Source organism: Amphibalanus amphitrite, unplaced genomic scaffold (assembly GCF_019059575.1).
Source record: "Amphibalanus amphitrite isolate SeventyFive unplaced genomic scaffold, NRLGWU_Aamphi_draft 000490F_arrow, whole genome shotgun sequence".
Taxonomy (NCBI): domain Eukaryota; kingdom Metazoa; phylum Arthropoda; class Thecostraca; order Balanomorpha; family Balanidae; genus Amphibalanus; species Amphibalanus amphitrite.
In genome coordinates, this window is record NW_024881984.1 from 356,151 (window position 1) to 383,737 (window position 27,587).

The 27,587-nt window shown below is 60.6% G+C and overlaps 1 protein-coding gene across 19 annotated transcripts in view; it reads left to right on the forward strand.

Annotated features, from left to right (window-relative positions):
* The window catches only part of LOC122392546 (polypyrimidine tract-binding protein 1-like), a 137,981-nt gene that overhangs the window by 95,934 nt on the left and 14,460 nt on the right, over positions 1-27,587 (forward strand). For 12 of the 19 annotated variants that reach the window (XR_006258540.1, XR_006258542.1, XR_006258543.1 and 9 more), the window contains 3 exons: positions 10,404-10,541; positions 17,717-17,863; positions 24,423-24,557. Coding sequence is in view for 14 of the 19 variants with exons in the window: in XM_043387572.1 (XP_043243507.1) it covers positions 10,404-10,541; positions 17,717-17,863; positions 24,423-24,557 (420 nt within the window). In the remaining 5 variants the exon portion in view is untranslated. Of the gene's footprint in view, positions 1-10,403; positions 10,542-17,716; positions 17,933-24,422; positions 24,558-27,587 lie in introns of all 19 variants that reach the window. The other 7 variants (XR_006258539.1, XM_043387564.1, XM_043387569.1 and 4 more) reach the window with 1 other exon arrangement.

Genomic DNA, 27,587 nt, shown 5'->3' on the forward strand with positions numbered 1-27,587 from the left:
TAAGTAACCATGGAGCAGAGCAGTGATGCCGTGACTTTCGGCGCACGGCGGACAGTCCCTCGCGTGACGTCACAGTAGCTCGGAGGTGACGTCACGCTGCGACACGCTATCCCGGGATCGGATCTCCAATCTGTCGACGGTCGTGACGTACGCCGCGTGCGTCGTTACCGCTCGGTTACCGATGCGGGTCGGTCGCCGACGGCACACCGTAACCACGGCAACCGTCGCCGCCAGTCATCGGCCGCGTGTCAGTGGCGGAGAGGAGGAGCTTTGTCGGCGAAATAGGTAGGAATGCGTAGGATCGTCGATGGAAGTGTGACAAATGCTTCAATTAGTGGTCTCTACTACAAAAACTTGTTTTGTGTCAAAGTACTGTCGAAGTGGCTTCCTGGCTTTGCTTCGCAAATCATGTGGACAATTATTTTGCTCAAACGTCTTCAGCTCTGGCAGGACTTGGATTGCACATCCTATGCATTATTATCTTTTCCAGAATGGCTATTTTGGTTTCAGTTGAATTGACTTTAAGATCACCTAAGATCCATGACTGAGGCCTCGGTTCTTGGTGCTCGGGTAGTTTCGCGACGCCCCCGCGCCGGCACTGACGCCGTCAATTTTCGGAGTTGGCCGGCCGCGACTCTGGTCTGAACTCTGATCGGCTCGGTCTGAGATAATGAGGCTCGGCCGGGCGGCTAACGGCCAATTAACGGACGGCAACGGCCTCAGGTGCGCCGCGGGGGTCGAAGACGGTCCGCGACGACCTGTCCCGGGCCGCAGAGCATCCAACAGACTGGAGACGCACGGCCGAGGGTCGATATTGAATTGTATGTAGACAATGGAAAAGTCGGGGACCGTGGAAAGAGCGTCACTGAACTGCGAATTGCAGACTAGAGATAGCAGACGCCACCAAGCTCAAAGCAGTGGTTCACCCATGCTAAGCTTTTTGTCTTTTTCTTTCTCGATGGGATGTCTCGGCGCATCGCGTACCACGAATAAGTTGTGTCGCCCAAGTCCGAGGCTCATTCTCCGTTCGTCCTTGTTAACCGATGGGCATTGAACTCACCTGTCGTTTCGACAAGTGTGTGTAATGCGTATCCGATCGTTTAGTGTGTGTTTCCGGTGTATTTTCGCCGCAGGGAAGCCAAGACGGTGTGATCCGCTCACTTTGGGAAGCCATTGTGACGAGGCCGAGGCGCCACGATGGCTGGTTCCCGGCCGGTGCTAACCGCTGACTGCTGAGTTTGGCTTCTGACTGCTGACTGCGAACCGCTGGCTGCTGACCGCTGACCGTCTTCGCCGTATACCGGCTGCGCTGGTAGCGGTACAAATGGGGGCTTTTAGTGGAACGGAAGTCGGGCCCGGCGCTGTGGACTTATGCTGATGGCGGCCATGAAATGGATGTGCGACACACCTCCGAGGCAGCAATAGCTCGCATCGTTTAACATGCTAATTCGCCCTGATGGGAGCCATGAAGACGGTCTGCATTTAGACCGGCCTCGCACCGGACTCGGGTTTTAGCAGTCAAAGGTTTCCGGTTAGTCACTCATGAGTCTGCAAGTCAGTGTTTTGTGCATATTCACCTTCACAGTGACTCTTCGCCTCGGAAACCTGAGCTGGGGAAGTTCGCTGCAGTGTTCAGGATGCTGGCTGAGCGTCCAGTTCGGGTCTGCTGGGGTAGCGTGACCGCCTGTCGCGCCGGACTGCGCTGCTTCCTGGCTGGTGGCGGTAATGGCACAGCGGGGCCGGCGCGCTGTCGGTCGACCGCACGCGAGAAGAATGGGCGACGTTGTTAAATGTGTGAATTATCATTACAGGATGTGGACTGTGGGGATGATCGAAATGTTCATCATCCTCGCAATGCGCTAGTTAATGCTGCTGTTTTTTATGCCATCGATGGTCCGACAGAGTTTTCTGGTCGTTCTGTTAAAATGACGAACTATCGGGGTCGCCTCATTGTCAGTCTGAGCGAAACTGTCGGATCGCTCGAGATAATGTCAATGCTACTGCTGTCGAATCTGTCCGACCTGTTGGTTTTACCGTGCGATTGGAGCCATCGGACTGTCGCGCTGCCGCCTCGCTTTGGCCGATGGCAGGTTGTTTTCTGCCACGGGTCCGCGCCCGCTGAGCTGTCTCGTCGGAAGTGTCCGGGTCTGATTAATAATGCAGGCACGGCAGAGCGAGTTCCCAACTGCGGCTCCGCCCGCGCGAAACACGGCCTCAGAGCTGACGCCAACTTAGTGCCGGAGTTGGACCGAGTTGGAGCCGACGACTCGGATGGCCGGTTTGGTGGCGCTGTGTGGGATTTAGTGCTGTTGCTTCGTCCGGTATGGGTGCCGTGATGTCGGGTGTTTTCTCTCCCTCCCTCGCGTCCTCAACTTGGACAGAGTTTGATGGCTGAGAGGGACCTGAGGCTTGTCGCCGTGGACGGTATTTGATGTGGATTTTGTGGAGCTCTGTGGACCGGGACGGTACTCGATGTGGACCGTGGTGGGTGATTGTGTGGACAGTGGACGCGATAGCCGGGTGGCCTCCGCCGACCATCTGCCGGTCGGTTTGCCGCTGACGCCATCTGTCGCTGGTCACGCACGTCAGACGGGACGTCCCGTAGTCTCGGACTGGCAGACAGACGGGAGGCGGCAGCCGGTCTCCATGTCGGCTGCTCGCTCCATTTCTGTTCGCTCGTCTCTGGGTGATTTGTTCGCTGCACTCTCGGGCCGGCCGGCGGCGGTCGCCCGTCCCGGTTTTTCTGCGTCGGAGGCGCCGCCGCCAGCCATCCGCCGCATCAGTTCCCGTCAGACCGCGCGCCTTCCTCTCGACTGGTCTGTCTGGTCGGCTGTCTCTCCCTCTTTCCCTCTCTCACTCCGCCACAGGCGCCGCTCGGGGTTGGCACACAGCCAGCTCGCGGCGTTTGGCGGCGCCGTTGTCTGACCGGTGGCGGTTCCGGCGCGCCGTTGAGCGACGATTAGCGCTGTGTCTGCGACGATTGATGGCGCAGCGGCCGCTGTTTCTGCCTGTTGCGCCTGGTGGACGCACGGGGCCGCGCCGCCGACTGCCAACCCAAGCCGGCGCCCGCGGCGGAAAACTAGAATTGATGACCGGAGCCCGTTATAAAATTGCGCTATATCAAACTTGAGAATTGCTTCTGAAGCCAAGCATCGCGCCGACTCAGATTGCATTTCATGAAAGTATCCGTCGTATGTGAAAATATTCGTTTGGAAACCTTAATATAAAGCTCCAGCTTCTGTGAATCGCTCACTATATTGAATTCTTCCTGGTCGAGTCAGACTCCATGTTGAGGCTGTTCTGACCGGGACGGCTGCTCTGGCGCACGCTCCTCTCTCCTGCCCTCGGCCTGCCTAATCGGCGCGTGCAATCAATACGGCCGACCGGCAGCGTAGGCCGTTTGTTGCTGTGACAACGCCTTTTAGTCGGCAGCTCTTCTGCCTCAGTGCTCTGTCCCTGGAGGTGCACAGCAAATAACGCCAGGAGGGATCCTGGAGGCAATGAAGGGAGCTGTGCTTTATACAGAGAGACGAGTGTAGATGTGTGATCGGTATCCTTGTTCTCTGGAAGATGCCGAGGGAGATCTCTTCTCGGGCAGCGACGCTGGATGAATGTCTATTCCGGCAGCAATATCTGAACACGCCTCGGTTTTGTGAATGCAGTGGTGATGCTACTCAAGGTGCCGGAAATGGGAAATCGGCGCCGTGTTTGGTAGAGGATTTGTCGCGCTTTCAGTACACACCGCTGGCAGCTCATTCGGACTCTGATGCCGACACAGGCGTCGTTTCGGAGACGGGAGGCATTGTGTGCATCGGAACGATCTGAGTCGGTATATAACAGACTTTCCGGCACGAGCTGAATACAGAAGCGCCGCTGTCGGCGACTTCATTGCCCGGGCTCTGACACACAGAGGCGGCGCTCTGGGAACTGGGGAGTTCTAAAAGTTATTGTGGCTCGGCGGATCTGTCACCGGATTTCCCTAGAATTTCGGCTGTATCTTATCGGGGCCATACACAGGGCCGGCCGGCGCGGCGGGGCTGATAGCCTATCGGTGTTATTAATGAACGCCGCTGCCGACGCCGGCTGGCCAAACAGGGGTGCCTGTTGCACCGCCAGGTGACGCCCATCGCCCCTGCCCCCGCCCGGGGGCAGCCATCTGTCGGCGGGGGTGGCGGGTCCATACTCCATGTCGGCCCTGGGGCTGATGGCTGCTCCATCCAGTCCAGGTGCTGGGCGGCAGTCAACCTTGAGCGCCGGCCGCCTCGTGATCCCTAACACAGATACATCCTTGACCCTTCACGCTACTTCGTGATAGTCCATGACTCCTCGTAACCCTTTGTTATCACCTAACGAACCACTGTGGTCTGTCGCCAACCACAGAGACCTTTCGTAACACATTTGACCTCGACGAGCGCTCCACACTTAGCTGAGGCTCACCAGACCGACTCATGTGTTGCTCCGATGTCTTCCCCTCACGTCAGGACACCCAGCCGCTGCCGCCGTCCCCTGCACTGTTCAGATCGATAGCGGCTCACGGCGCCGGGCGCTACTTGTTGACGCCCCAGGTGGCTGGTGGCCGTTAGTCGTTACGCCCCTGCTTCCCCGCTGCATTCACTGCGTTTCCGCCGGCCCGCGTGGTGCGTCTCCGGGACTCTGTCCTCGCATTGTCCCCTCGCTTCTCTGACGCTCTGTAGCGTCGATTATTCTCCCTAGTCCCTGGTGACGCTTCCATTTCGATTGGCGCTCGCGTTTGCCTCTCATGTTGCCGATGGAACGACGGTTCTCCATTTATCATCGAGAGGTAAGCTCATCTCTGGTAATGCGGCGTGCGGAGCGTCCCAGAAACGCTGAGGATGACGCCGCGGCAGCAGAGCGGAGGCGTCGGCGGCTCGGCGGCTGAGAGCCTGATCGTGTTGCGTATGCATGGAAGCCGCTGCCGAGCCGACAGCGCGCGGCCCGATGATGCCTCTGAGCCCCGAGGCTGCGTGCCGGGCCAGACAACAATTGGCGGGGGCCCCCTGAGGGCGGGCCGCGTCGTGTTTTATTCAGTAGGGGCGGCGGTGGGCGGCGCTAGCCGTGGGAGTTGTGTTGGAAATGGGGACGGGCGGGGTAGCTGCTCACCTGCAGGTTTGTGGGCCTCGCTGGCGTGTCGCTGTCAACCACCGGGGCTATCTGTCTGTGTAGTGGCGGTAGGCACAGCGGGGGCTGCGTGGTGACCGTGCCGTCTGTGAATCATCCCAAGCAGCCTGGGATGACATTCCCTGCTGACCTTCCCCACTTCCTCTCCCCTTTCACCCCGTCCCTCTGTCTGCTGTCTACGTCATTGGCATGCGACGCTACCGTTCCCGGCCAGGGTCAGGGTCGCTCCCGCAGAAACCCGACAGCTGCCATCGCTCCCTCTCCCCTGACACCCTGTGGAGCTGCCCTTCACTCCCCTGCCGCTCTGGCGTCCCCCGACCGGCTCCCATTTGGGGGAAGGGCGCGTGCCCTCCACGATGTAAAGGCTGTAAGGGGGCGCGTCGGTCTCCCTCGGGTCCCCGTCGGTTTTGTCTGGCGCACTCCCATTCTGTGTCCACCGCCGATTAGATCTGAGCGCAGAGATGCTCAACTCAGTCAGACTGCCGTTGTTCAAGCGACGAGCCTTACTGGGTGCCACCCGAGGCTGGTAAGGAATGTGCGCGATGTTGACTGCCAGCCGACGAGCTCCTTGGTGATTTGTGACCTGGCGGCTCCACCATGTCCATACGGTGTCCTTTAGAAGCTCCGTCGGCCGGCAGGGGTTGTCTTTGAGTGTCCGGAGACCCCGGGAGACGGTTCCATCAGGAAGGGAGTGGCCTGGCACGGTCGGATCGCACCCGATATGGCCAGGCTGTCGGACCGATGGGATGGGATTTCCAGTCCCGCCCGCGCGATCTATGGCTCGCCGTGCCGAAGAGCTTGTCCACGGGACGCCGGCGCATGTTAATTGTCGTCTTTATGACGCTGCGTTATTCATTTCAGCATCGGCACGTTTGTCTAGCTCAGCTCCGGCTAGCTCTCGGAGACTTCCGCTTGTGGCCGACCCTTCTGTGTGCCGGTTTTGTGTGGCCTCGTTTCCACCGACGGGAACGGAACCACGGTTCCCCAGTTTTCATGGCATGCTGGCAGCGTTAGGGGCAGTGAATGGTAATACGACACGTGCGCGCCTACTGCGCCCCTGTTGCTCCCCCTCGACCCCCGTCGGCGGCCCGGCCGGCCATGTGGCGCTGCTCCGTCTCCGTGTGTCGGGGGACCGGACCGCCGCAGCTGTCACTGGCAGCGTCCGGTGCTGACGGTAAGCTGCGGCAGCTGTCGTTTGTCGTGTGCCAGCTCGCCGGCCACGCTCGGTCCCCCACCGACCGGCCAATCCGTCTGGGGTCTGTCGCGACCAGCCGAGCGGGCCGCGGTGTCCGCCGGCCGCCGAGGGAGGCTGGTCTCCCGAGACCGGTCGGCCGACCGGACCCGTCAGACAGCAGCTGCTGTCGCAGTGATTGGAGCCGGTGGGTCTTTGTGTGCCGCCCGACCGGCCGCACAGGCAGCTGGGGGACTGAGCGGAGCAGTGAGTGAACGGGTGACACGAGCGGGCGCCAGGTGACGCTGGGTGACGCCAGGTGACGCCGTGTGACACCAGGTGATCGGAGCGCGTGTGTACACAGAGCCGCAGACAGGTGACAGGTCACCGCTGATACCAGGTTTGTCCGCCAGGTGCGGCAGACCCGGTCGGGTTACAGTGCCTTTTCCGGCGCTCGCCGGCTGCGGCTGCGTCATCAGGTAGTATACACACAAGGCCCCTATGCCGGCCCTGTGTGTGTATGAAGGGTTGTTTGCAGCCGGGGTAAACTCCCAAGCTGGGGCGTTTATTCCTGGCGCGGACGCCGGCGCCCGTGTCGACAGCTCGCCGCTCCGGCCGGAACTGCGGAGTTTCAGGAGTTTGTCGGCCTCCGTGGCGTCGACGGCCATTGTTCCTGTCGAGCCGGAGCCGGAGGTCACTGCGGACGGTCACGGGTCACCTGTGCTGACCCCGTGTGGGCGGCGGCGGCGGCGGCGGCGCGCCCCCGGCAGGCGAGGCGATCCATCAGTCGGCCCGGTCCGCCTGTCGGTCGGCCGGTCGGTCCCTCATCTCTCCTCTCCGCCGGGCGGGCTCGGCCAGGTTCAAGGCCCGTCGAACCGACCGTGAAACGCGCAGATCCGCCGCTCTCGCTCCGAGCGCCTCTAAGGCTGTCGCCGCGGATTGGACGCCCCTGGGATACTGGCGGATGTCGATTCTGTTGTCTTCAGACGCGGGATCAAGGGATTTGGAGCGCTCGCTCGCTACCGCCCCGGGACGAATGGGGTCGTCGGACACTTGGAAATGTCGTCTGATCGGGGTCCCAACTATAAGCCGTGTAGGTAGTAGATGATTTGATGAGAAATCAACCTTTGTTTGTCGTTTCTAGAACTGGGAATAAACTGTAGAATACTTGTAGATCTACGAGTCTGAAGACTCGTACCACAACATTTCTTTGCTATGTGGAGTACACATGTTTAGTCGCTGTCCTTGCATGCACGATTATGCTCAGCTCCGAGAATTTCGTGATACATGAGATCATAAAACGATGACCTCAAAGCGCTGGCTTCCAAACAGGATTCGTGGCTCGACCGACCACGAAAAAGTGTAAAATAAATCGTGCAGTCGGTTGGCCGTGGAAAACTCATCACCTCTTTCAATGGCAGTGTGCTGCCGTCGCCGTCTGCCGGGCTCCCAGCTAGCCTCGCGGCCAGCCCATGAAAGCCTCGGTGGCGCCGGCTCTCCGTTTTTGTCCGGTTTCCGGCGTTCACAAACGTCTGAGCAGTTTGACCTCGACCGCCGGCGAGGGCGCGGCCGCCGGTGATGGCCGTTCTGTGGGCCGGGCGGCATCGCGGCACTGCCAGAGCCCATCCTTCCGGAGCTGGGCGGCGTGCCGGCGAACCGCCGCGCGTTTTTGCCGTGGTTCGTGCGTGTCTGCGGTGCGGTGCGTTTTTGGCCGCGCCGCCGGCCGCCGCCTCGTTTTTGTCTGCGGACCTCTGCTGCGAGGCGGCGGCGCGGCGGCGGTCCGCCCAGCAACGCGCCGCACGGCAGACGAGCCGCCCTCCCGCTATAGGAGGCTGTTGCATCGGCTGACGAGGGCATACTCGCCCCGAGGCGGCCCGGCGCCGGCCGCTCGTGGGAAGGCCCACGTTATGGCTGACCAGCGATGGGCGCGAGACGCAGCGGTGGGAGCCGCAGCGGCACCAGAATGGCCAGACGGTCTGACATGGGAGCGAAATGGATGGCTGTGTGGAGGCGGTCGTGAGAAAACTGTAGCGAATGGGAGGGCGTCGTGTTATGTGAAGGTCACTTTCTGGCTAGTTGTGTAGCATTGTTCAGGATTGCCACTCCCTCTCCATTACCCGACGCCCGGCCCTGGCCAGAAATCTGTCTGGAAACCCTTGGCAACCATCCCCTGACCTTCACACTGACACTGACGGTGCCAGCAGCTACACCACGTCCATCCACCTGCCTACCTTGTGTGCGAACGTCTGTCCTGTCAGCGCCCCCTCCTCGCCCGTCCTCTCACAGCCCGCCCTCTCACAGCCCGCCGCGGGATGTCAGCCGTCACATCGGTAGCAGCCTGCAACGCCCATCGCTGATGGCGTACTATTCACGACAGCGTATTGTTTTTGGACACGTGTAAGATTATTTTCCGACGCGGACGATTGTCGCGTCTGTTATCGTTGGCTCTTGTCTCGCACTCGATCTGCCGGGGCGCCTCTGAAGATGCGCCGCTCGGGCCGGGCCCGGCGGGCCGTCCGGGCGATCCGCCGGTGCTCGGCCGTGACAGTGAGTGGGTGCCGATGCCGCTCGGCGCGACACGACCTCTCTGTCTCGCCCGTCACACCGTCCGCTCTGGTGGTATGCTAACCGGCCGCGGGACGGCGACTGGACGGCGGCGGAGTGAGGAGACTCGTGGTGCCATGGCGGCCGCCGAGTGACGGCGGCGGCTGGCTGGTCGCCCACGCCAAGCCAGGTTCAAGGAGAGTCGGGGCGGCGAGACGTGACTCACTCCAGCGCCGCCCCCGCCCCCGCCGGCCGCACTCGGCTGGCGTTTGCTCAGTCGCGAGTCGCGGCGGGGCAGCCGAGCCGCGCCGTGACGGATAAGTTGGGTCGTGACGGGTCACGGCCTGTCGGTGGGGTCATCAGCTCCATCGCCGTTCCAGACAAAGCTCCGACTGGTCCGCTTCATAAAACACAATCAACGATCCTACTGTCATGCAAACTCCCATAAGAAAAACACAGCACTTAATGCTTTTTATTGATGAGTTATGGGTCAGTTCGCTCGGTGACTTTCCGTAAAAAGTCTCGTCCGCTTTTTTGCTTCACATGAATTCATAACTTCCGCGGTTGGTTGAATCGGCTTTATGGCGCTGCCCTTAGTCCATCGGCGATTTATTGGGCTGATCTGGACAGGCCTCAGACGGTGGTGAGGAGAAACGACCCTGTGTCACTGCTAGGAGCGGCCCCTCCCCGACTCCGCGGCGGTGTGGCTGTGGAGGAGCGGCCGGCTTCTCAGCCAAGTCCGACTCAAGGGCGCATTCCTGTGCGCGTGCGGTCTGTTGCCGGGCCTATTTCGACCAGTTGAACTCTGTCGTATCCCCGGCCGTGTGGGTTTTACGACGGCCGGCATCGGGCTCAGTCTCACTTTGTTCGCGGACGGGGAGGCCATTTTGAGCACAACTTCTGACTTTGTCGATTCTTTGTGCCATTTGGGAGCGCTGTAGTTCATAGCCCATAACTGGGCGATTTATATCGGTGTGGCCTCGCCGTCAGCTGTCTTTATTTCAGAATAAACGGCCAACTCGTGAGAAACTTGAGTTGGCTGACCGTGTTCGATCCGAGTGACTACTCTAGCGCCGGAATTGACCGTCTCTGCAATCGCTTATCATTACATTATATACGCTCCAGTAGGCCGATAATTATGAACCGGTCTTTCTGGTGTTCCTTGCGCTACCAAATCAGATGTGCACGAATATTCTGACAATGATTTATTACACCCGATACGATTCAGGTCCGAAATTAGCCCCAGTGACGGCCATTATTCTGTGCTTTTTACTTATGTCTCTATGCGGGGTGTCTGTCATTAAGGTTGATAAAAGTTTTTTTCTCGCTTTCAGTGTTGCCATTCAATACCGTTGTACTTCTTATATTTTTGCCTATAGCTGGCTCCGCTCGTGAGCTAGAGATAGATGTATCAGTTGCTCCGGTTTGAAGCATTTCAATGATGTCTGTGTGTGTAACTATTGTGTAAATGTGCACACTTTTCTGCCGACTCGCTCCATGTCGTCTGTGCCCTCTGACTGACCTCGCCCGCTCCCCTGTGTGTCACCAGGTGAAGCTGGACAGCAAGCCCAGCCGCGTGGTGCACATCCGCAACATCCCGACCGATGTCAGCGAGACGGAGGTCATCCACCTCGGCATCCCCTTCGGCAAGGTCACCAACGTGCTCGTCCTCAAGGGCAAAAACCAGGTGAGAGTCTGCTCGGACCTCGGGCGTCGCCGTGGGGCCTGCAAGGTCGTCTGCGGATCGGCTGCGGCCCGCGGGGCGGCACGGCACGGCACGGTTTGACGGTGCCATGAACGGGAGGGCGTGTGGCCTTCGGCTGCGAGCTGTTATGTAATGTGGCGAGTTAGGTAGAAACGTGACTTTTGTTGGGGTGTGGGAGGTGGGAACGAAGTGGTGAAGTTCGTGGTCAGCAGATTTGGGTACGGCGAGAAAACGATTGGATGTGGGTATGAAGGTATCGTTCAATACAACTCCTGAGATGCTAAGGTGCTTACATTGACTCGCGCTGCTTGGTCTACATCCGATGCGCCCACTTTATTGAATAATTGTCTATAAAGGCTTAGGAAACGCATGCATCGTATGACGCTGGTTTCAGTTCCTCAACATCAGCAGCTTCAGCACTGCTCGGCATGCTCAGCGTCTACTGAACCCAAGCTGATGGTCCAGACTTGCAGTCCAGTAACATTCCAGCACGCTTTCCGGTCTGCTGCCCTCGTCTATCTATTTTCCACCGTCTGCTGGCTGTGTCAGTGTCCACCACAACCGCCTCTGCCCGTCGTCCGGCAGCCGGCCGCTCCATCCCTCGGCCATCTGTCGCGCCGAGACCGGATGGTCACGGTTGGTGCTTTCCTCTTTGTGAGGAGGCACTGCCCGCCGCCGCCGCCGCCGCCGCCGCCGCCAGCACACCTGAGTGGCCGCCCGGCGTCTGAGAGGCCGCCCCCGCCCCCGCCCTCGCCCTGGGAGGAGGGCGGAGCCGGGCCGCTTCCCCGGGGAGGCGGCGGGATGTTTGCGCCGACGCCGGCCCGCTGGAATGTTTTTGTTCGCCCGTCTGAGCTGGATGGAGTGGGTGTTAGCCGCGCTGCCCGGCTGGAGACGCATACACGGGAGAACCCGAGCGGAGACGGGATGGAGACGCCGGAAAGGAGATGAAGAGGGGGTTTTACCAGGAAATGTGCCTGTTTTTACCTGTCTGGTCCCTTCCGATGAGATGTGTGGGTGGGAGACGAAAGCGTCGCTTGTTCGTAGGAGCATGAGTTGCGATTCAGCTCGCCTCACGGGCGGCGGCGGGCGGTGGTAAAGGTCGCGGTTATCATCCATCTGAGCGGCGGGAGGCAGCCCCAGCTCCGGGCCGTGACCTCTGGCCGGCCGACCCCTGACCCCTGACCTGGCGTGCCTGTCGCCGTCACGTCCGCCGGGGAGACTCGGGGGGGGGGGGGAACGACGACCGACGGGCCACAGAGGTTCAGAGACGTGACTGTGAGGATGGAGGGTCGGTTGGGTCACGGATTGGTCTGAAAGTGGTCTCTGAACGGACGGAAGAGCACAAAGAAGGAAGAGGATAGGGTAGATGGGTTTGGATGAAAGAGTAGGCCTCCTCTTTGTTCGATCTCCCCGAGTTTTTACATTAGCGGCTCTATGTTTTACAGCTGTAGCGCCGAATCAATTCCATCAGAACGGACTCCGATCTCGCCAAATCCCCCTGAAGTCCACTCTGAAGTCGGCTGTCCTGAGACGGACCGGCGAACAGAGGAGGTTCAAAAACGCCGCCGGCGCGTCATTTCACGCCGGTGGCGCGTCATTTCCCGTCGCCGGCGGCGGTTTTCTGAGCTCTGCGGCCTCTCATTTCTCGGCCGGCGGATTAGGCCGCGAGCCGACTGTGGACGCGTCTGATCCGGGCACGGTCGGACCCTCTTCACCCGCCCGGCTCAGTCCCGGGGATTTAGCCGGTCCTCCCTGAGAGCGGTCCTACGCCGGGAGGAAGATGGATTGAGCGTCGGGACGCCCGTTGGTAACAGCTTGAGGTATTTGTCGGTTTGTTCGTCACATTGGGCTATTCCAATAGACCTGCCATGAGAGCTGTCATTTCGTGATGGCTCGACTGTCCTATCACCATGAACCGTCACCAAGCCACGTCTGTCATCGATGCCGCTACCGCCGCTGCTGTCACTGGGTGACATTCCCGGGTGTGCGGTGTTTTTGGACGACCCGCTCTGTCAGATAGATGTCAGCGGGGGCGGCCGGCCGCTGCTCATATAGCACGGACGTGTGGTGGGGTAGGGCCGGCGCGGCCTGGGCGAAACGGCTTCCTTCTGTCAACGCGGAAGGTCGTCTCTGACAGGCAGTGCTATTTATGATGAGACTGGTGGAAAGGTCACTCTAGCTGTAGTGAGCTGCAGCACCCGTGGGCTTAGCAGTTTCATGAATCATGGCTCGTGCTCTACATTGTTCGACTAGATACTCAGTGGATGCCTTACGGTTTGTTTCTTATCGTCCGACATGCCTCCGTTGGAGTAGAACTGAACCCGTTCAGATTATGTTCAGCCATTCATCGGACCGGATTTGCGCTCCAGCGTTAATCCGGCGGTGGTTTACGCGAGTTTTTCCCCTATCACCAACCTTCGTCGATTCCGCTCCGGCGCACAGTGGAACAGGCGTCGTCGAGTTTTGTCGAAATGGATTTAAACGGCTGGCTGAACGCGCCTTCGGTCGCATCTTAACAAGCTGCATAAATGCATGAAAACTCCATCCAGCGGAGTCAAAAGTTGGCCGTTCCTGGAACTAATAATTAGCTCTCCTATCACGTGTCAGCTGGCCGGTTCGCCGAGACGCGTTCGTTAAAGGCTTGTAAAACGCTGGCGGGGCCCACGCCCTGCAGTCCGACCCGGGAGCCCTGCTAGCAGTGACGTGCGCTGACGTCCTGTGACGTCGGCTGACGTTAGCTGACGTGCGGACAGACTCGTCACGTCACGCTCGACGCCACCAGGCTCGGCGCTGCACAGGGTGTTCCTGGAACCGGCTCGTCGGCGGCGACAAAGCCGACGCGAGCCGTGCGCCAGACCGATTCACTCGGGTCGTCGCTTGATTGAAACGGGCTGCTGCTGCTGCCGCTGCGGCAGCCATGGCGGCAGGCGCCCGTAATCCGGAGCTGATTGGTCGGGCCTAGCCACCGCTCCAGGTCCAGGTGCGTCCCGTGCTAAATCAGGCTGGATCTTCCGGGAGCCATCCCGGGCCGGCCCGGAGCGGCCTGCGGCGACCCCGGAATCGGCCGGAATCTGTCGGAAATCTGCAGCGCTCAGTCGGCTGAGATACGAGCGCCGCCGGCGGGCACAGGCCGCCCGCCACCGACGAGGAACGGAAGCCCAGAGATCCGTCCCACCGAGACGGAGAGATAATGTAACGCAAACTTAGCCAAATATATGGCGCCGTGCCATGCGTACCCACGAATCCGTCTCATATGCGACGCAGGATCAAAACGACATCACCCAGGGATTGGTCTGAGGCAAGCAGAGCCTGTCAGAATCACGTCTGGAACAAACGAGGGCCGCCGGGGACCGGAGAGCGCTAATTTGCCGTCTGATTACTGCCGCAGCCCGCGGCGACGGCGCCGGATCCATCGATCCCACCTGACGACGGCGGTGCGCTGTTTGCGGCCCACCAGTTCGTCGCAAACGACGGGAGCGTCACCTGACGCAGGATGTAAGGCTTTCGCTGTGGAACCGTCGACTGGAGCGCAGCGACGAGCCCAATTATAAGCCTGTCCATAACTCGGCGATTTTTCGGCGGTGTCCGCTCATCGTTGTCGGTCGACGAAGCGCTTGCCAGCGTCGTCGTTAGCGTGTGCTCGTTAATCGCCGGGCCGTTGCCGACTTTGCGACGGGCTGCGTCGCTGCGGGGATGTGTCGAGCAGCCGCAGGGGACTGTCCGGGGCTCAGCTGCGAGATGGGCGAGCGTCGGAGCTGTCGCGCGACAAAGCCGGCGGCTGCGTCGGATGTCAGCTGGACAGCCGCGGCGCCGCGAAACTTACTGCCTTGAGGCGTGCCCAGGGGGTGGGCAGGGGAGGTCGGACGAGCTGGGACTGATTTGAGCCGGGTTCCTGGACTCGCCGGCCCCGACAGGCGACAGCGCGTTCGCGCCGCCGACGGGGTCTTTTCTGGAGGCCGTCTGCCGGCCGGACGGATGTTTTGACAGGTGAGGGGTGCCAGGCGCCGCTGACGGCCCGTCAGCGCTGACGGTCCGTCGCCGCTGGACGCCGGAGGCCCCGGAGACGGTCGGTCTGCTGCTGTGCCGCCGCCCCCGCCCCCGCCCCCGCCCCGCTCCACCCGGCGCCCGCCCGCCGGTACCGGCGCTCGACCTGCCACCTGGTGGCCGTGGCCGACAGGTATTTCGGGACAGACGGTAAATACCGGCCGCCTGGCGCAGCGGAGAGAGCAGGGAGTGGAGAGAGAGTGGGAGGAGCGAAGAGCGGTGATAAAATGTGGAGGAATATGAAGTGAGACTGTGGATAAGCAGCTACATGCCGCCAGACAGCCGTGGATGGAAGGAGATGGAGCGAGCCGAGAGCCTCGGAGAATGAGGAGCAGGACACAGGGTTCAGGCGTAGACAGAGTTGGATGGCTGCTCGTTCCGGAGGCGCGGTGTCGTGATGACAACCGGGAAGCCGGCTGAGCTGAGGCGGCCCGGACGCCATTTCCGGACGGCTGGCGGCGACGGATGGCCGCGCTCGGCGCGACGGGCCTCATCAGCACGTCATCATCGCGCCATCAGCGTCATCGCCGCGCCGGCACCGTCATCATAGAGCCATCAGACGGGATGACGCCGGCGCGAGATCAGCCGTCTTCGTGGGAATCTGTCGGCTGCCGTAGCCGGGACCGGGGCCGGGGCCGGGTGTCTCGCCACCATATGGTCACCGGCCGGTGTCGGGCGGCGGGCCCAGGGCGTGGTCGGCCCCGCCGCCGCCGCCGCCGCCGCCGCCGCTGACGCTGACGCTAGCGTTGACAGGGACACTGGACGGAGCCCGTCGGTGATGTTCGCAATATTGCCCAATTCCCGTGGGTTAGTGTGTGCCGCTTGTTAACTTTTTCAATTTGTCAACGGCGCCCCGGACGGACCTGAAGCCCGATGAGCTTGTTTACCCGTCGAGAAAAGAATGAGCGACGCAAATACCTCAGGCGATTGAGACAGGTGTTGACGGAGAAAATACAGCTTCCTTTACGAGCGGCAGGTGACCGACCCTGCCGCTGGATATCTCTATTCTGCCAGGCGACTCTCGGGTTGTGCCGATCTGATAGCTATACCGGTGGGCAGTGGGCTGCGGGCCGGTTCGAATGTGAACGCTGTGACATGGACATCGTTTTTCGCTGTCGTTCGGCCATCGCGGTGTGGGAGATGGAAAGAAGACCTCCCCACGCCAAATCGTTCCCATCGCACCACTGTCTGCTGTTGATACCCGGATGACAAGTGATGATACGAGTCTGTGACTCTTCCTTCGACACCTCGCCTCACATCACTCACCCAGTCTCTTGGTTTACCACCAGCTAGACTGTGAGCGCCGTGGCCGCTGCTGTCTTTATCTCTCCCAGGGATCGGGCGTGCCGCTGAAGGTGGGGGAGCTCTGAGAAGCCCGCCCGTTCTGCAGCATCCCTTTGTGAGCTCGGCGGCCCGGGGATGGCGCGTCTCCGTCTGATCCCATAAACAGTGACGCCAGAGCAGTAGCTATCGTTTATGCCCGAGATAAACAGGGGAGGATGGGAGGCGCCGGCAGCGCAGGGCAAGAATGTTTACCTGGGGGACGGCTCGCGCCCCCGACGATGGCGACGATGGGCGTGGTAGGGTGTCGATGACGTGTGTACTGCGTATAGCTGTATGACGCGATGTTATTTATATGAATTCTGACTAAGAAGTTACATATGTTGAGACTTGAGAGATAATTTCATTCAATGGTTTTGGAATTCAGATTGGTGATTTACGTGCCAGTCACATGTCTGTTGCGGCGAAAGGCACATATTTGCGTTGGCAGCGCGGAGACTGGTTGCGGCTTTTTTTCTGCTCGGTAAAACAGCTGCATTGTTGACAGTCAGCGAACTTGGCGCTGAGGGCGGGCTGCGCTCGAATTGGAAGGCAAATACTGGCGCGGCGCGTAACTTGGCCGCCGCTCGTTTGGGCCGGATGGCAGGCAGTTTGGTGGTCGCGGGCTCGGCCGCGGTGCTAAATGTTTGAGGCCGAGCGCGCTCCTGCCGTCTCGGAACGGCCGTTTAGCGGCAGCGTGCTCCCCAGCCGGCCGGCGACCTGCTGAAACATTCACACACCGACGCTCGTCTCCCGGCCGGCGGGCGCATTTGGGCCGCTCCGGTGTCTCGAGTTGGCCTCCGCAGCGCTCCGCGCCACTTTATTGAAATGTCTCTGCGGTGACCTGTTGATTATCGTAGTGCCCTGCCGGTGCTGTGCTGCCTACTGACGCTGCGCTGGCCGCCTTGTGCAGCGACCTTTCGCGGCGCTGTTTGGACTGCGGCTGTCGCTGTCTGTGCCAGTGATGAACGCCGCTCTATAGCGTGCGCGGGCGGCGTCTGTCTGCCGATTGTGCTGTGCACCCATTGAGGTCGCCTCGTTTGTTGTCGTTATCGCTGCTGCCGCTGTCTCCTGCTGTCTTTTGGTGTTAACGTCTTGGTGTCTTGTATAGCCATTCTGTATTGCGCTGTCTGATGCTCTCTTCTGTCTAGCGTGTCCTGTCAACACTTGAAGTCCCTTGCAATTTTGGTGTTCACTTTGTAGACAACATTCCGCACAGTAGGAGCGGGCCGGTCGGCAGTGGATTACGCTATCCCGGTAAATCGGAAAACAGATTCGATGGGCGGCTGGCAGGGTTACGGCACATCTGGTCATCTGGGAAATCTGACTCGCTCGGTCAATATGAACCGGGACGCTGGAGATTGGCGGCCAACGGTGGCATAAAAACAAACTGCTCTCTGAAGTATGGCGCCCTTCTGATACAGAGAGCTCCCGGATGAAAGGCGAGATTGTGTGCACTAGTCTTATCAGGAGGAAATGTGCTTGAATGAAGCTTTGTGATTACATTTCCCTTGTAGAGATTTATTCATATTTCGAAAGCTTCACGAAGGCATCCGGGAACCGACAAAGGATATGTTCCACTGCTGTCATTTCAGTCACTTCTTTGTTTTCAAATAAGTGTTGTGCCTGTGCGCCGTTTACCGATATTCTAACTCGCAGTGCCATCGCCTGGTCTATGCCTGGTGTCTCACTGACCACCCCAGCTACGCGTGACACCACATGACCCCACCGTGACCCCACCATGACCCCCTCCGTGACCTCGTCTGACCCCTACACCCCCCGTGTGCCCTCAGGCGTTCCTCGAGATGGCGGACGAGGTGGCCGCCACTCAGATGGTGGCCTACTTCGCCAACGGTACCGCCCAGCTGCGCGGCCGCTCCGTCTACGTCCAGTTCTCCAACCACAAGGAGCTGAAGACGGACCAGACGCACTCGAATGCTGTGAGTGGACTGCCCGGCTGGCCGGGATTCCACGCGGCGCCGCCGCTGCTGGCGCACTACCTGGTGCCTGTGGGTAGTAGCAGATGGACGGTAGTAGTGGCACAGTAGTGGGTCGGAGTCTGGTGAAACTGGTGGTGAGCGGAAGGTAGGTGAGGGGACCGCGGAGGCACCGAGAGATATCGGGTAGTGCCGTATGGTGAGTTTGATGTGGTAAAGGGGAGGCCAAGGACTGGAGAGATAGTGCTCTGAAGGCTGATAAGGGAGAGGCATTGGTTGCGTGATAGTGGCAGAAGCTGTTAAATGTGAGTGTCGTCCCATGCTAATCGCACCGTGTTGTTTGTTGGTATTTTTAACCTGCTTCACTGTGTCATCTGGCATCTAATATCCTGGTTCTCAGCTAATGATTTATCCCTTACAACACCACAAATCACTCCTAAAGAACGTTATCTGACAACTGGATGCATATATACTTGTCGCCAAATCCCTCATCCTCAGAAGCTCACCCCGCCTGACTCCTGAACCCTCACCCTTCCTCGTCCGCGATTGGCCCCCGTGACCGGCCCAGCCGCACCCAGCACTGCGCGGTGGCCGTGATTGAGCGGGATTGAATCAGCCCTGGTGGCCGGGTGGTCGGGGCACGCCTCAGACGGCCATGTGTCGCGGCCGCGGCGCCCTAACCCGGTTATCGGTGGTGGGTTAGCGCGGCACCGCGACGCCCCGACTCTGTGACTTGATTAGGCCGCCGCCCGGCGCCGGCGGTCGTGGTGGGGGCCGCGATTCGACGGAGCCGGGTTTGGCCGGAGTGGATGTCTTTGTGGTGGCCTTTGGCGGGGCCGTAGATTTGTGTTAGTGGACCTGTGTTGTCGGGGTGGAAATGTGTGCGGGCGATGTGGGACGCGATGATCGGCCGGCCGTCCCTCTCACGTTATGTCCATTCCTCCATTCCTTACGCGATGTGAGAGGGACGGTCGACGAGCTGAAAAAGAAAGAAAAAAAAATCGAACCCGACGCACGCTCCTCTCGGCGCCGCACCTCCGCCGCGCGCACCGAGCGCCCACGCACTGGGGAAGCGTCTCCCGTCCCCTCCCGTCCCGTCCGAGAGGGCCGCGCCGCCGGCGGGGCCGCCCCGGGCGGCGGCGCGGCTATTCGGAGGACCGTCTCGCCGCTGTCCGGCGCTAGCCCGTTAACGAACATATAACAACGTTATCTTCCGTTAACTATAGCGCCGCACAGACTCTGCTCGAACGTTACATTGGCTGATGATCGGCCGGCCGTCCCTCTCACGTTATGTCCATTCCTCCATTCCTTACGCCAATCACACCCGACAGGACAGAATGTTATTATAGTGATCGGTGCTCCAGGAGGGACGCGGCGTTAAGTGGCCTGCTCAGGCAGGCCAGGCCGCGGCCACGAGACGCCAGGCAGGAGGCAGGGTTGGTTGGCAAACAGCACTGATAACACACTAGGAGAATGGGCGTCGACTCACCTCTGTCACTTGGTTGGAGTTTGTCAGCGCCCAGTGGAGGGCGGGGGCGCGCACAGGGGAGATAAGGGCGTCGCGGCTCATACTGGGCCCGTCGCGGAGGCTGTGGTTGTCGAATGTCGAATCTGAGCCGATAGTTGCCCGCAGTGTGCTATTCAAACACAGCCGGGTGAGGGCGGGCGCCCCGTAGCACAAACAACGGTCCACTGGTGGGGAAGGTGGCGTCTCGGGCGGTCAGCACTGTGCTGTCTCCTCCGGCAGACTGCGGCTGGGCCGGAGAGCGCGTGTTTGCTGTTGGCCCCGACAATATGAGGGCAGTAATGGGGAGGGAGACTACGCCGTCCGGTGCCCGAGCCGAGCCAGCTGAGCTCGGTGTGCGGTCAAACGGTAGATTGGCAGTGGTGTGGCGTCAGCATCCGATTTTAACCTGCGCTGGCTCGTCATACCAAGCCATACATACGGTCGTCATACCAATCAGGGGCCATACCGAGCGTCTGTGCTATGAATCGGGTTACAGATCATTCTGTGGTCGTTAGACGCAATATAACGTCAGTGGGAGCACCGGTCGGCGGTATTGTAATGTCAGAGTCCGAATCAGTTGGCGTCGGCGCCATATCAGGGTCATACCGAGCGGCTGTGGTATGATATCAAATCACGAGCTGTCCCTGCGCTCGCCAGACGCAATGTGACATCAGCGCGAGCACCGGTCAGCGGTGTGGTTACGTCAGATCCCGGGTCGACCTGAACCGACATCATGTCAGGGCCCCTTTCGCCATTCTCCTGGCCAATTGCGGCTGCCAGAGCCGGGCTCGTCTCCCCGTGCCATGAGCACTATCAGCTGGTGGTGCGCGGGTGGGGGTGCGCGTGTTTGCTGTTGGTCCCGATAACGTGAGGTCGGCAATGGGGGAGGGGAGGGGAACTGCGCTGTCCGCTGTCGGAGCCGGAGAGCGCGGGTGGGTGTCGTCTTACAATGGACACACGCGGAGTGGGTCTTTAACGCAATTACCTGCCAGCGGGATGCATTTACACCTGGGTCGGCAGCCACGATGGAACGTCAGCGTGCTCCCGACCGGCGGGGGTGTGCGTTGGAACGGGTCAATTGGGACCCTCCCACCTTCAAAAAAAAGTTAATGAATTGGCATGAAAGTAGCGACCGGCCAGGAAGTCTGGCAGATGATTATCCGCTGAGGATTCCTGGTCTCCACACTAAGGCTGATTGGTGTTATGCCAGGCCGGCACAGCACGTCCCAGTCGAGAGCTGTGTGCAGAACACTCGGATTTGCCGCCATGGCCTCTTGTGCTTTGGCGTCGGCGGCCCGAGTTTCGGCGAGGGGCCGGTTGGCGTAAGTACGCAGCAGCCACGCCATGTAACTTGTCAGCTGGAGCCCCGCCGCCGGGAAATGGCAGGCTCCGTGAGCCAGCAGTTCGGCTACCCGGGCCAAATAGTGGGCGGTGGTCGCCAGCGGGCCCCCTACTTCATCCCCCGAGTCGTCGACCGCGACGTAGCGGCCTCGGTGGCGGAGGTCCTGGGCGGCCTTGGTGCTGACCCCGGCTAGCTGGAGGGCGGGTACCGGCGGCTGCGCGTAGGACACTACCGGTAGCTGCTGGTGGTCTTGTGCGCGGTCCGCCGCCACCCCTCGCTCGCGTGCCTTTAGTCCTGCCGCGGCTGCGCTTTCACTAGTCTCGCCGGCTGAGCGTCGGTACTCGTACGCGCCCCCGGGCACCGGCCAGTTGGACGCGCCTCCGGCCGCCGCGCCGGCCAGTTGGGCGCGCCTCCAAGCGCCGGGTAGGCGGGTGTGTGTGCCGCGCCTCCCCATGAGGGCGGGGCCGCGGCGCCGGCCGTCGCCGGTCGGCACAGGGCAAGCCGGTGGGTCTCCGGCTCCGTGGGCCCGTGTTGTTGCTGGTATGTACCGGGGCCGGCTGGGGGCCCGCCGGCGCGTCAGCTCCGGTGGTCGTCTGGTGGGCGGGCATTGCTGTAGGGGGTAGCGGGCCTGTCACGTCTGCCCAGGGGCCAACTATCGCGCTCTGCGCCGTTGGGGTGAGCGGTCGGAGTCCTGTAGGCCAGGATAACAGACCGTCAGTTAGGGGCGTTGTTTGCAGTCCTGTGAGTGGGATGGAGGCGCTGAGGTCCACTGAGACGCCAGTATCGGGGGGGGGGGGGGCGTTGGCGACATGGCGGCCTCGCCGGGAACGTCACCAGCGGTATTATGGGTACGATAACGCTAGGGTGACCGGTGGGGAGAGCGCGAAAACAACCCACGGTCAAACACCAGTCGGGCGGGAAAAGTAACCAATGGACGGTCAGGTGTCAACCGCACCACACGTTCGCCCACCGCCGTTCGACCCCGTGACCCCGTTCTTTGCGGGCGGTGTGACGTCAGGACTGCTGGGCCAGGCCACGTGGTTAGCGTACGCGCGGTCACCTGATGCGTACGGGCCGTACGTGGTCGCATGCGGTGGTCAGCGTGCGTTCGATCCATTCGTGCGTATCGCTGTTTACCAGTGTATGTGAGCCGACAATGCTATGGGACGGGTCAGAGTTCCATTCGTGCAGACGGGCTGCCAATCGCGCCATATAGGGCCAGTCAGCGATTCATGCGTGCGCGCGCGTCGGTGTGAGCGTGCAGACCATTAGGCGGGGAGCCGTCAGCGCTCCGGCGGGCCGTTCAGCGGCTGTCTGTGAGCGTGGAGACCAATTAGGCGGGGGGGGGGGGGGGCGTCAGGGTTGAAGCGGGCCGTTCAGCGGCTGTCTGTGAGCGTGCAGACCAATTAGGCGGGGGGCCGTCAGGGCTGAAGCGGGCCGTTCAGCGGCTGTCTGTGAACGTGCAGACCAATTGGCGGGGGGGGGGGGGGCGTCAGGGTTGAAGCGGGCCGTTCAGCGGCTGTCTGTGAGCGTGCAGACCAATTAGGCGGGGAGCCGTCAGGGTTGAAGCGGGCCGTTCAGCGGCTGTCTGTGAGCGTGCAGACCAATTAGGCGGGGGGCCGTCAGGGTTGAAGCGGGCCGTTCAGCGGCTGTCTGTGAGCGTGCAGAACATTAGGCGGGGAGCCGTCAGCGCTCCAGCGGGCCGTTCAGCGGCTGTCTGTGAGCGTGCAGACCAATTAGGCGGGGGGAGGGGGGGCGTCAGTGTTGAAGCGGGCCGTTCAGCGGCTGTCTGTGAGCGTGCAGACCAATTAGGCGGGGGGGGGGGGCCGTCAGGGTTGAAGCGGGCCGTTCAGCGGCTGTCTGTGAGCGTGCAGACCATTAGGCGGGGAGCCGTCAGCGCTCCAGCGGGCCGTTCAGCGGCTGTCTGTGAGCGTGCAGACCAATTGGGGAGGGGGGGGCGTCAGGGTTGAAGCGGGCCGTTCAGCGGCTGTCTGTGAGCGTGCAGACCAATTAGGCGAGGAGCAGTCGTGCGTGGAGCGATCAGCGCTCAGAGGAGCCGGTCAGTGCGTGGAGCGATCAGCGCTCAGAGGGGCCGGTCAGTGCGTGGAGCGATCAGCGCTCAGAGGGGCCGGTCAGTGCGTAGAGCGATCAGCGCTCAGAGGGAGGGGCCGGTCAGTGCGTGGAGCGATCAGCGCTCAGCGGGGACGGTCAGTGCGTGGAGCGATCAGCGCTCAGAGGGGCCGGTCAGTGCGTGGAGCGATCAGCGCTCAGAGGGGCCAGTCAGCGGCTACTCGAATAAGTACGGTCTGTCAGCGTGTGGAGCGATCAGCGCTCAGAGGGGCCGGTGATCAGTGCATGGAGCGACCAGCGCTCAGAGGGGCCGGTCAGTGCGTGGAGCGATCAGCGCTCAGAGGGGCCGGTCAGTGCGTGGAGCGATCAGCGCTCAGAGGGGCCGGTCAGTGCGTGGAGCGATCAGCGCTCAGGGGCCGGTCAGTGCGTGGAGCGATCAGCGCTCAGAGGGGCCGGTCAGTGCGTGGAGCGATCAGCGCTCAGAGGGGCCGGTCAGTGCGTGGAGCGATCAGCGCTCAGAGGGGCCAGTCAGTGCGTGGAGCGATCAGCGCTCAGAGGGGCCGGTCAGTGCGTGGAGCGATCAGCGCTCAGAGGGGCCGCCTGGGCCGCGGTGGTGGCCTAAACGACGGACAGGTAGTCGCGTGCGCCGGTGATATCTTACCGGTGATGGCGTATCCTAAGGCGGCGTGCTCCATCGTTAAACAGCACAGGCAGATACTGCACAGAAGGGAACTGCTTAACGCGGCACTTCGCTCTCCAATCTCCTCTCGCTGGTAGACTCTTCTGCGCGACGTCAAGCGCGAGACACACGCCCATGGAGACGGCGAGCTCTCGCCACGCACGACGCCCATCTGAGAGGTATTTACCGGGGATAACTGACCTTCACTGCTTAGGAGCACGTCGCGTCTCGGCCTCCGACAGTGTGCCCCATGGGCGAGGCGGCTACAGAGGCCAGAGAGACGGAGACAAACACTTATGACACTGCAGGGTGCCGCCATATACATGGCCAGAGGGTACGTCACCGGTGCCGATGTAGATCGCAGGAACGTAGCGGCGTGCTTATCCCACGGAGGCAGACACCACAAAAAATCGAACCCGACGCACGCTCCTCTCGGCGCCGCACCTCCGCCGCGCGCACCGAGCGCCCACGCACTGGGGAAGCGTCTCCCGTCCCCTCCCGTCCCGTCCGAGAGGGCCGCGCCGCCGGCGGGGCCGCCCCGGGCGGCGGCGCGGCTATTCGGAGGACCGTCTCGCCGCTGTCCGGCGCTAGCCCGTTAACGAACATTTGATGGGACGGTTATTGATTCTACAATGTGTATGTGTGATAAGTGCGCGTTGTTTGTCGAATGTGGTCACCGTTAAGCCTTTTGAAAGTTGAAACTTGTGTGTTTGTGTACCTATATTCATGTGCTCAACGTCTTTCAGCACTTTGCGCTTTCATTTTAGAATTGATCGTCGAGGAATTTTCAGATATTAGTCTTGCTTTCGCCTGTGGACCGGTAATGAAGCATTTTGATGGCTGCACTAGCCTGTGACATCCCAAATCTGCGAGTCCCATGTGCCTGATTTTATTCAACCCTCCCAACCCGTGTTCTCAAGCCATATAAGCCCATTCTAACTCTAACCCTCGTGTGCCTGCACAGAACGCGTCAGCCCAGGCGGCCCTGCAGGCGGCGCAGTCTATGACGGGCGGTGACACCCAGGGTGGACCCAACACGGTGCTGCGGGTCATCATCGAGCACATGGTCTACCCGGTCACACTAGATGTGCTTCAACAGGTGAGAGAAAATAGGAGAGAGAGGGGGATGCTTTGTGGGGGGGGGGGTAATATGGGTTTGCGTTGGTGGAAAATGGGAGTGGATGGGGATGGCTTTGGTTGGTAAGAAGGGGATGCTTCTGAGGTTGTGGTCGATAGTGAAGAGGATGAGGAAGTGAGGTGGAGTTGTTATCAGACTTGGATCGAAAGCCGTTCAGTACATAGCTGGCATCACAAGGTGCTAAACTGCTAAGTGACGTATTTCTTCAAGCATAGGCTGCTTGGGATGAGTTCCTGTTCGGCTTATCAACCTCATACTGTATGCTCGTGCTCAGCTCCCATGAAGCGGGGATGTCCTTGGCTGACTCTTTGTGTACGTTCAAGAGGTACATTTCGGTCCGTTGAGACTGTTCAGACTCAGAGCGGCACCAGGGCGGTATCGGCTCTGGTTTGTGGTTGTCCGCCGGAGGACGGGGGCGTGTCTTCTGTCGCCAGCCGAGCTCTGTTTGTATGCACAACCCGCCACCGTATATGAGAACTGACAGACGATGAGCGCCGCGATGATGCCAACAGACGCCTTTGTTCGGCCCGGATCCGGCCGCCGGGGTGGGCGGAGTTGATAGGAGGCAGCCTGGCGGAGGTCGGTACCGTTTGGATATTCAGTCAGTCTGAGTCATACAGTGAGCGACTGTGTTTACTGCTGAGCCCACCCGCGGTCGACTGACTCCTACCGCCGGGGTTTGCACTCTCCGGATGTATAAGGATCCGTCCAGATGGTGCCGCTGCGATGTATGGGTGATTCTGGGATAAACCTGGTCGAACGCCAGGTTTAGCCACGCCGCGGTGGGTCCGGGAACGATCCGTTACCGACAACCTCGGCCCCTCTCCCTCTCTGGAGCCGTCGGAACAGAGTTGGGATGACCTCCGCTACCCCTGCAGTCTGCGGTTGGCTGACGTGACCGCGACGGCAGCACTATGCTGACCCGGGGTCGGGTGTCTTACTCGTCTGGCGGTAGCAATGCAGATCCGCCCACCGCCAGGCGGAGGGGCGGAGGCTCGTCCTGCACCGCCCCACCCGGCGGGGCAGTATATAGATAATCTATGGAGATACACAGCCCGACCGGTCGGTCGAGCGGCTCGTCCGGCCTGTTGGCTCCACTGGACCGGATCGGATCGCGGGGCCCGGGGCCGGGGCCGCAGTCAGTGTCGTGGCCAGGGGCTCGGTGACAGATGGCCACCAGATGCTCCCGCTATCGGGGAGGCAGACCCGACGGATGGGGTCACCAGGGGACGCCCCTGCTGCCAGTGTCGCTGCTGCTGAGACTCATCAGCTTATCGAGGGGGCTATCATTGTTGTTTGTTGTCTCTCCAGCGGCATTTTGCAGCATATGAATGCTCGCTTTCATCATACAAATTTCCACGCTCCAACGCGAGCACAATGCACCTTTGATATTCACCTGTAACTCGAATACGAGCGTTGCATGTCTGAGAGAAATTTAATTTAAATCACATCGTCTATTCCGGTGGTATTTAATAATTCCGTCGGTCCCACGCCAGTGTCTAGCGCTGTGTCGCCCGCCTCCTCCCTTGCTGGACCGTTGTGTTGTTCTGTGCCGTGTCTGACACGGTGTGTTGTGTGGTGTGGCGGTGCCTGGTCGCCATTGTACGTCCACGGCCACTGTGACGCCGTCACGCCGTGACGGGCTTACACCGTGACGGCGTGACGGCAGCGCCGCACCTGCGTCACATCGATTCGGAGGGGCTATATCAGGATGGCCGCGATTGAGTATGGAAGAGGTGAGAGGCGCAGGCTAGTGGAAGTAGATCTCAGCAGTACCTACTTTGAAATCTGTGCCGTTTTTGGGTCGTATTTTTAACTTTTGAAGTGACGCCAGTAAAAATAAGGTAGTTTTGCTCGAGTATTACCTGTTCGGAAGTGTATACAACTTCTTCCTGTGGTGATGCATCGAGGTAAACTACGTTCACGATCGGTCGGCATTTCCTATTGCGTTATTCAGCGGACATTGTTCCCCTCCATGTCACCCAGTGGTCTAGTATCGCAGCCCTCTGAGCCGCTGAGTCGTCCCCGACCGTCCGCCGGCGCCCTGAAGGGGTCACAATGGTGGGACGGCGGCCGACGGAGCCAAATTGGACCCTGTCGTGTTCGGCCAACATTATGAGCGATGAAGTCGACGACATGGAGCGCCTAATGTCTGAGAGGGGCCCTCGTTAGTGACCTCACTGTGGCCCTTATTAGCTTCGTGAGTGAAACCGTGCGGATGTGCGGCCACCGTGCGGTGTGTGCTCCGACGCACAATGCGTGCGCGGGACGCTTAGTTTGCTATTGTGGGTGCTCAGCAATTCAGTGAGTCGCGTGGCGCCGTACCGATTTTCTTTGACTCGGGGAGCGCCCGCCCCTGTCGTCTATTCACCGTTTCGCCTCTATCGCCCCGCCAACGGAGTTGTGGATGTTTTCCGCCGCCGCGCCGCCACCACAATTGTCGCAGGGGAGTTGTTCGTGTTTTTCCGGCCCAGAATCGATTTCAATTTGAATTACCGGCAAATTATGCAGCGCAGCAGACGGCAGCAGCCGCTGTGGTGGTCGCGGTCGTGGGGAAACAAATTACCGACTGGTCAGCGGCAGCGGACCGGACAGTAAACATGTGTTCCCGGGTCTGGGGAGGGGGACAGAGGGTCTGTGGGCTAGCGTGCAACAGTGCGCGGCTGAGTATGAAAGGCGACGTGGTAGATACTAAAAAAGAAACTGCAGTCACAATAAAAAGAAGTGCTTCTTGTGAAAGGCTGGTAATTCGTATGTGGCTACCTGGAGTGGGTTACAGCCGACTTCTAACGATCCGCTCCAGCTGAGTCGTTTTCCAGCGGTGAGTCTGGCCAGGAAATGAAGACGGCGTACGGCACCGGGAAGATTTACAAACGCTTAGCCGGTCGTCATGCGGCCCAGCGGCAATTCGCTAATGGAGCGACGTCTGCGGCCGACCGGCGGTCGGCGATCGAACGACTCCATAAAGTGGCGACCTGTGTGCTCGCAGTC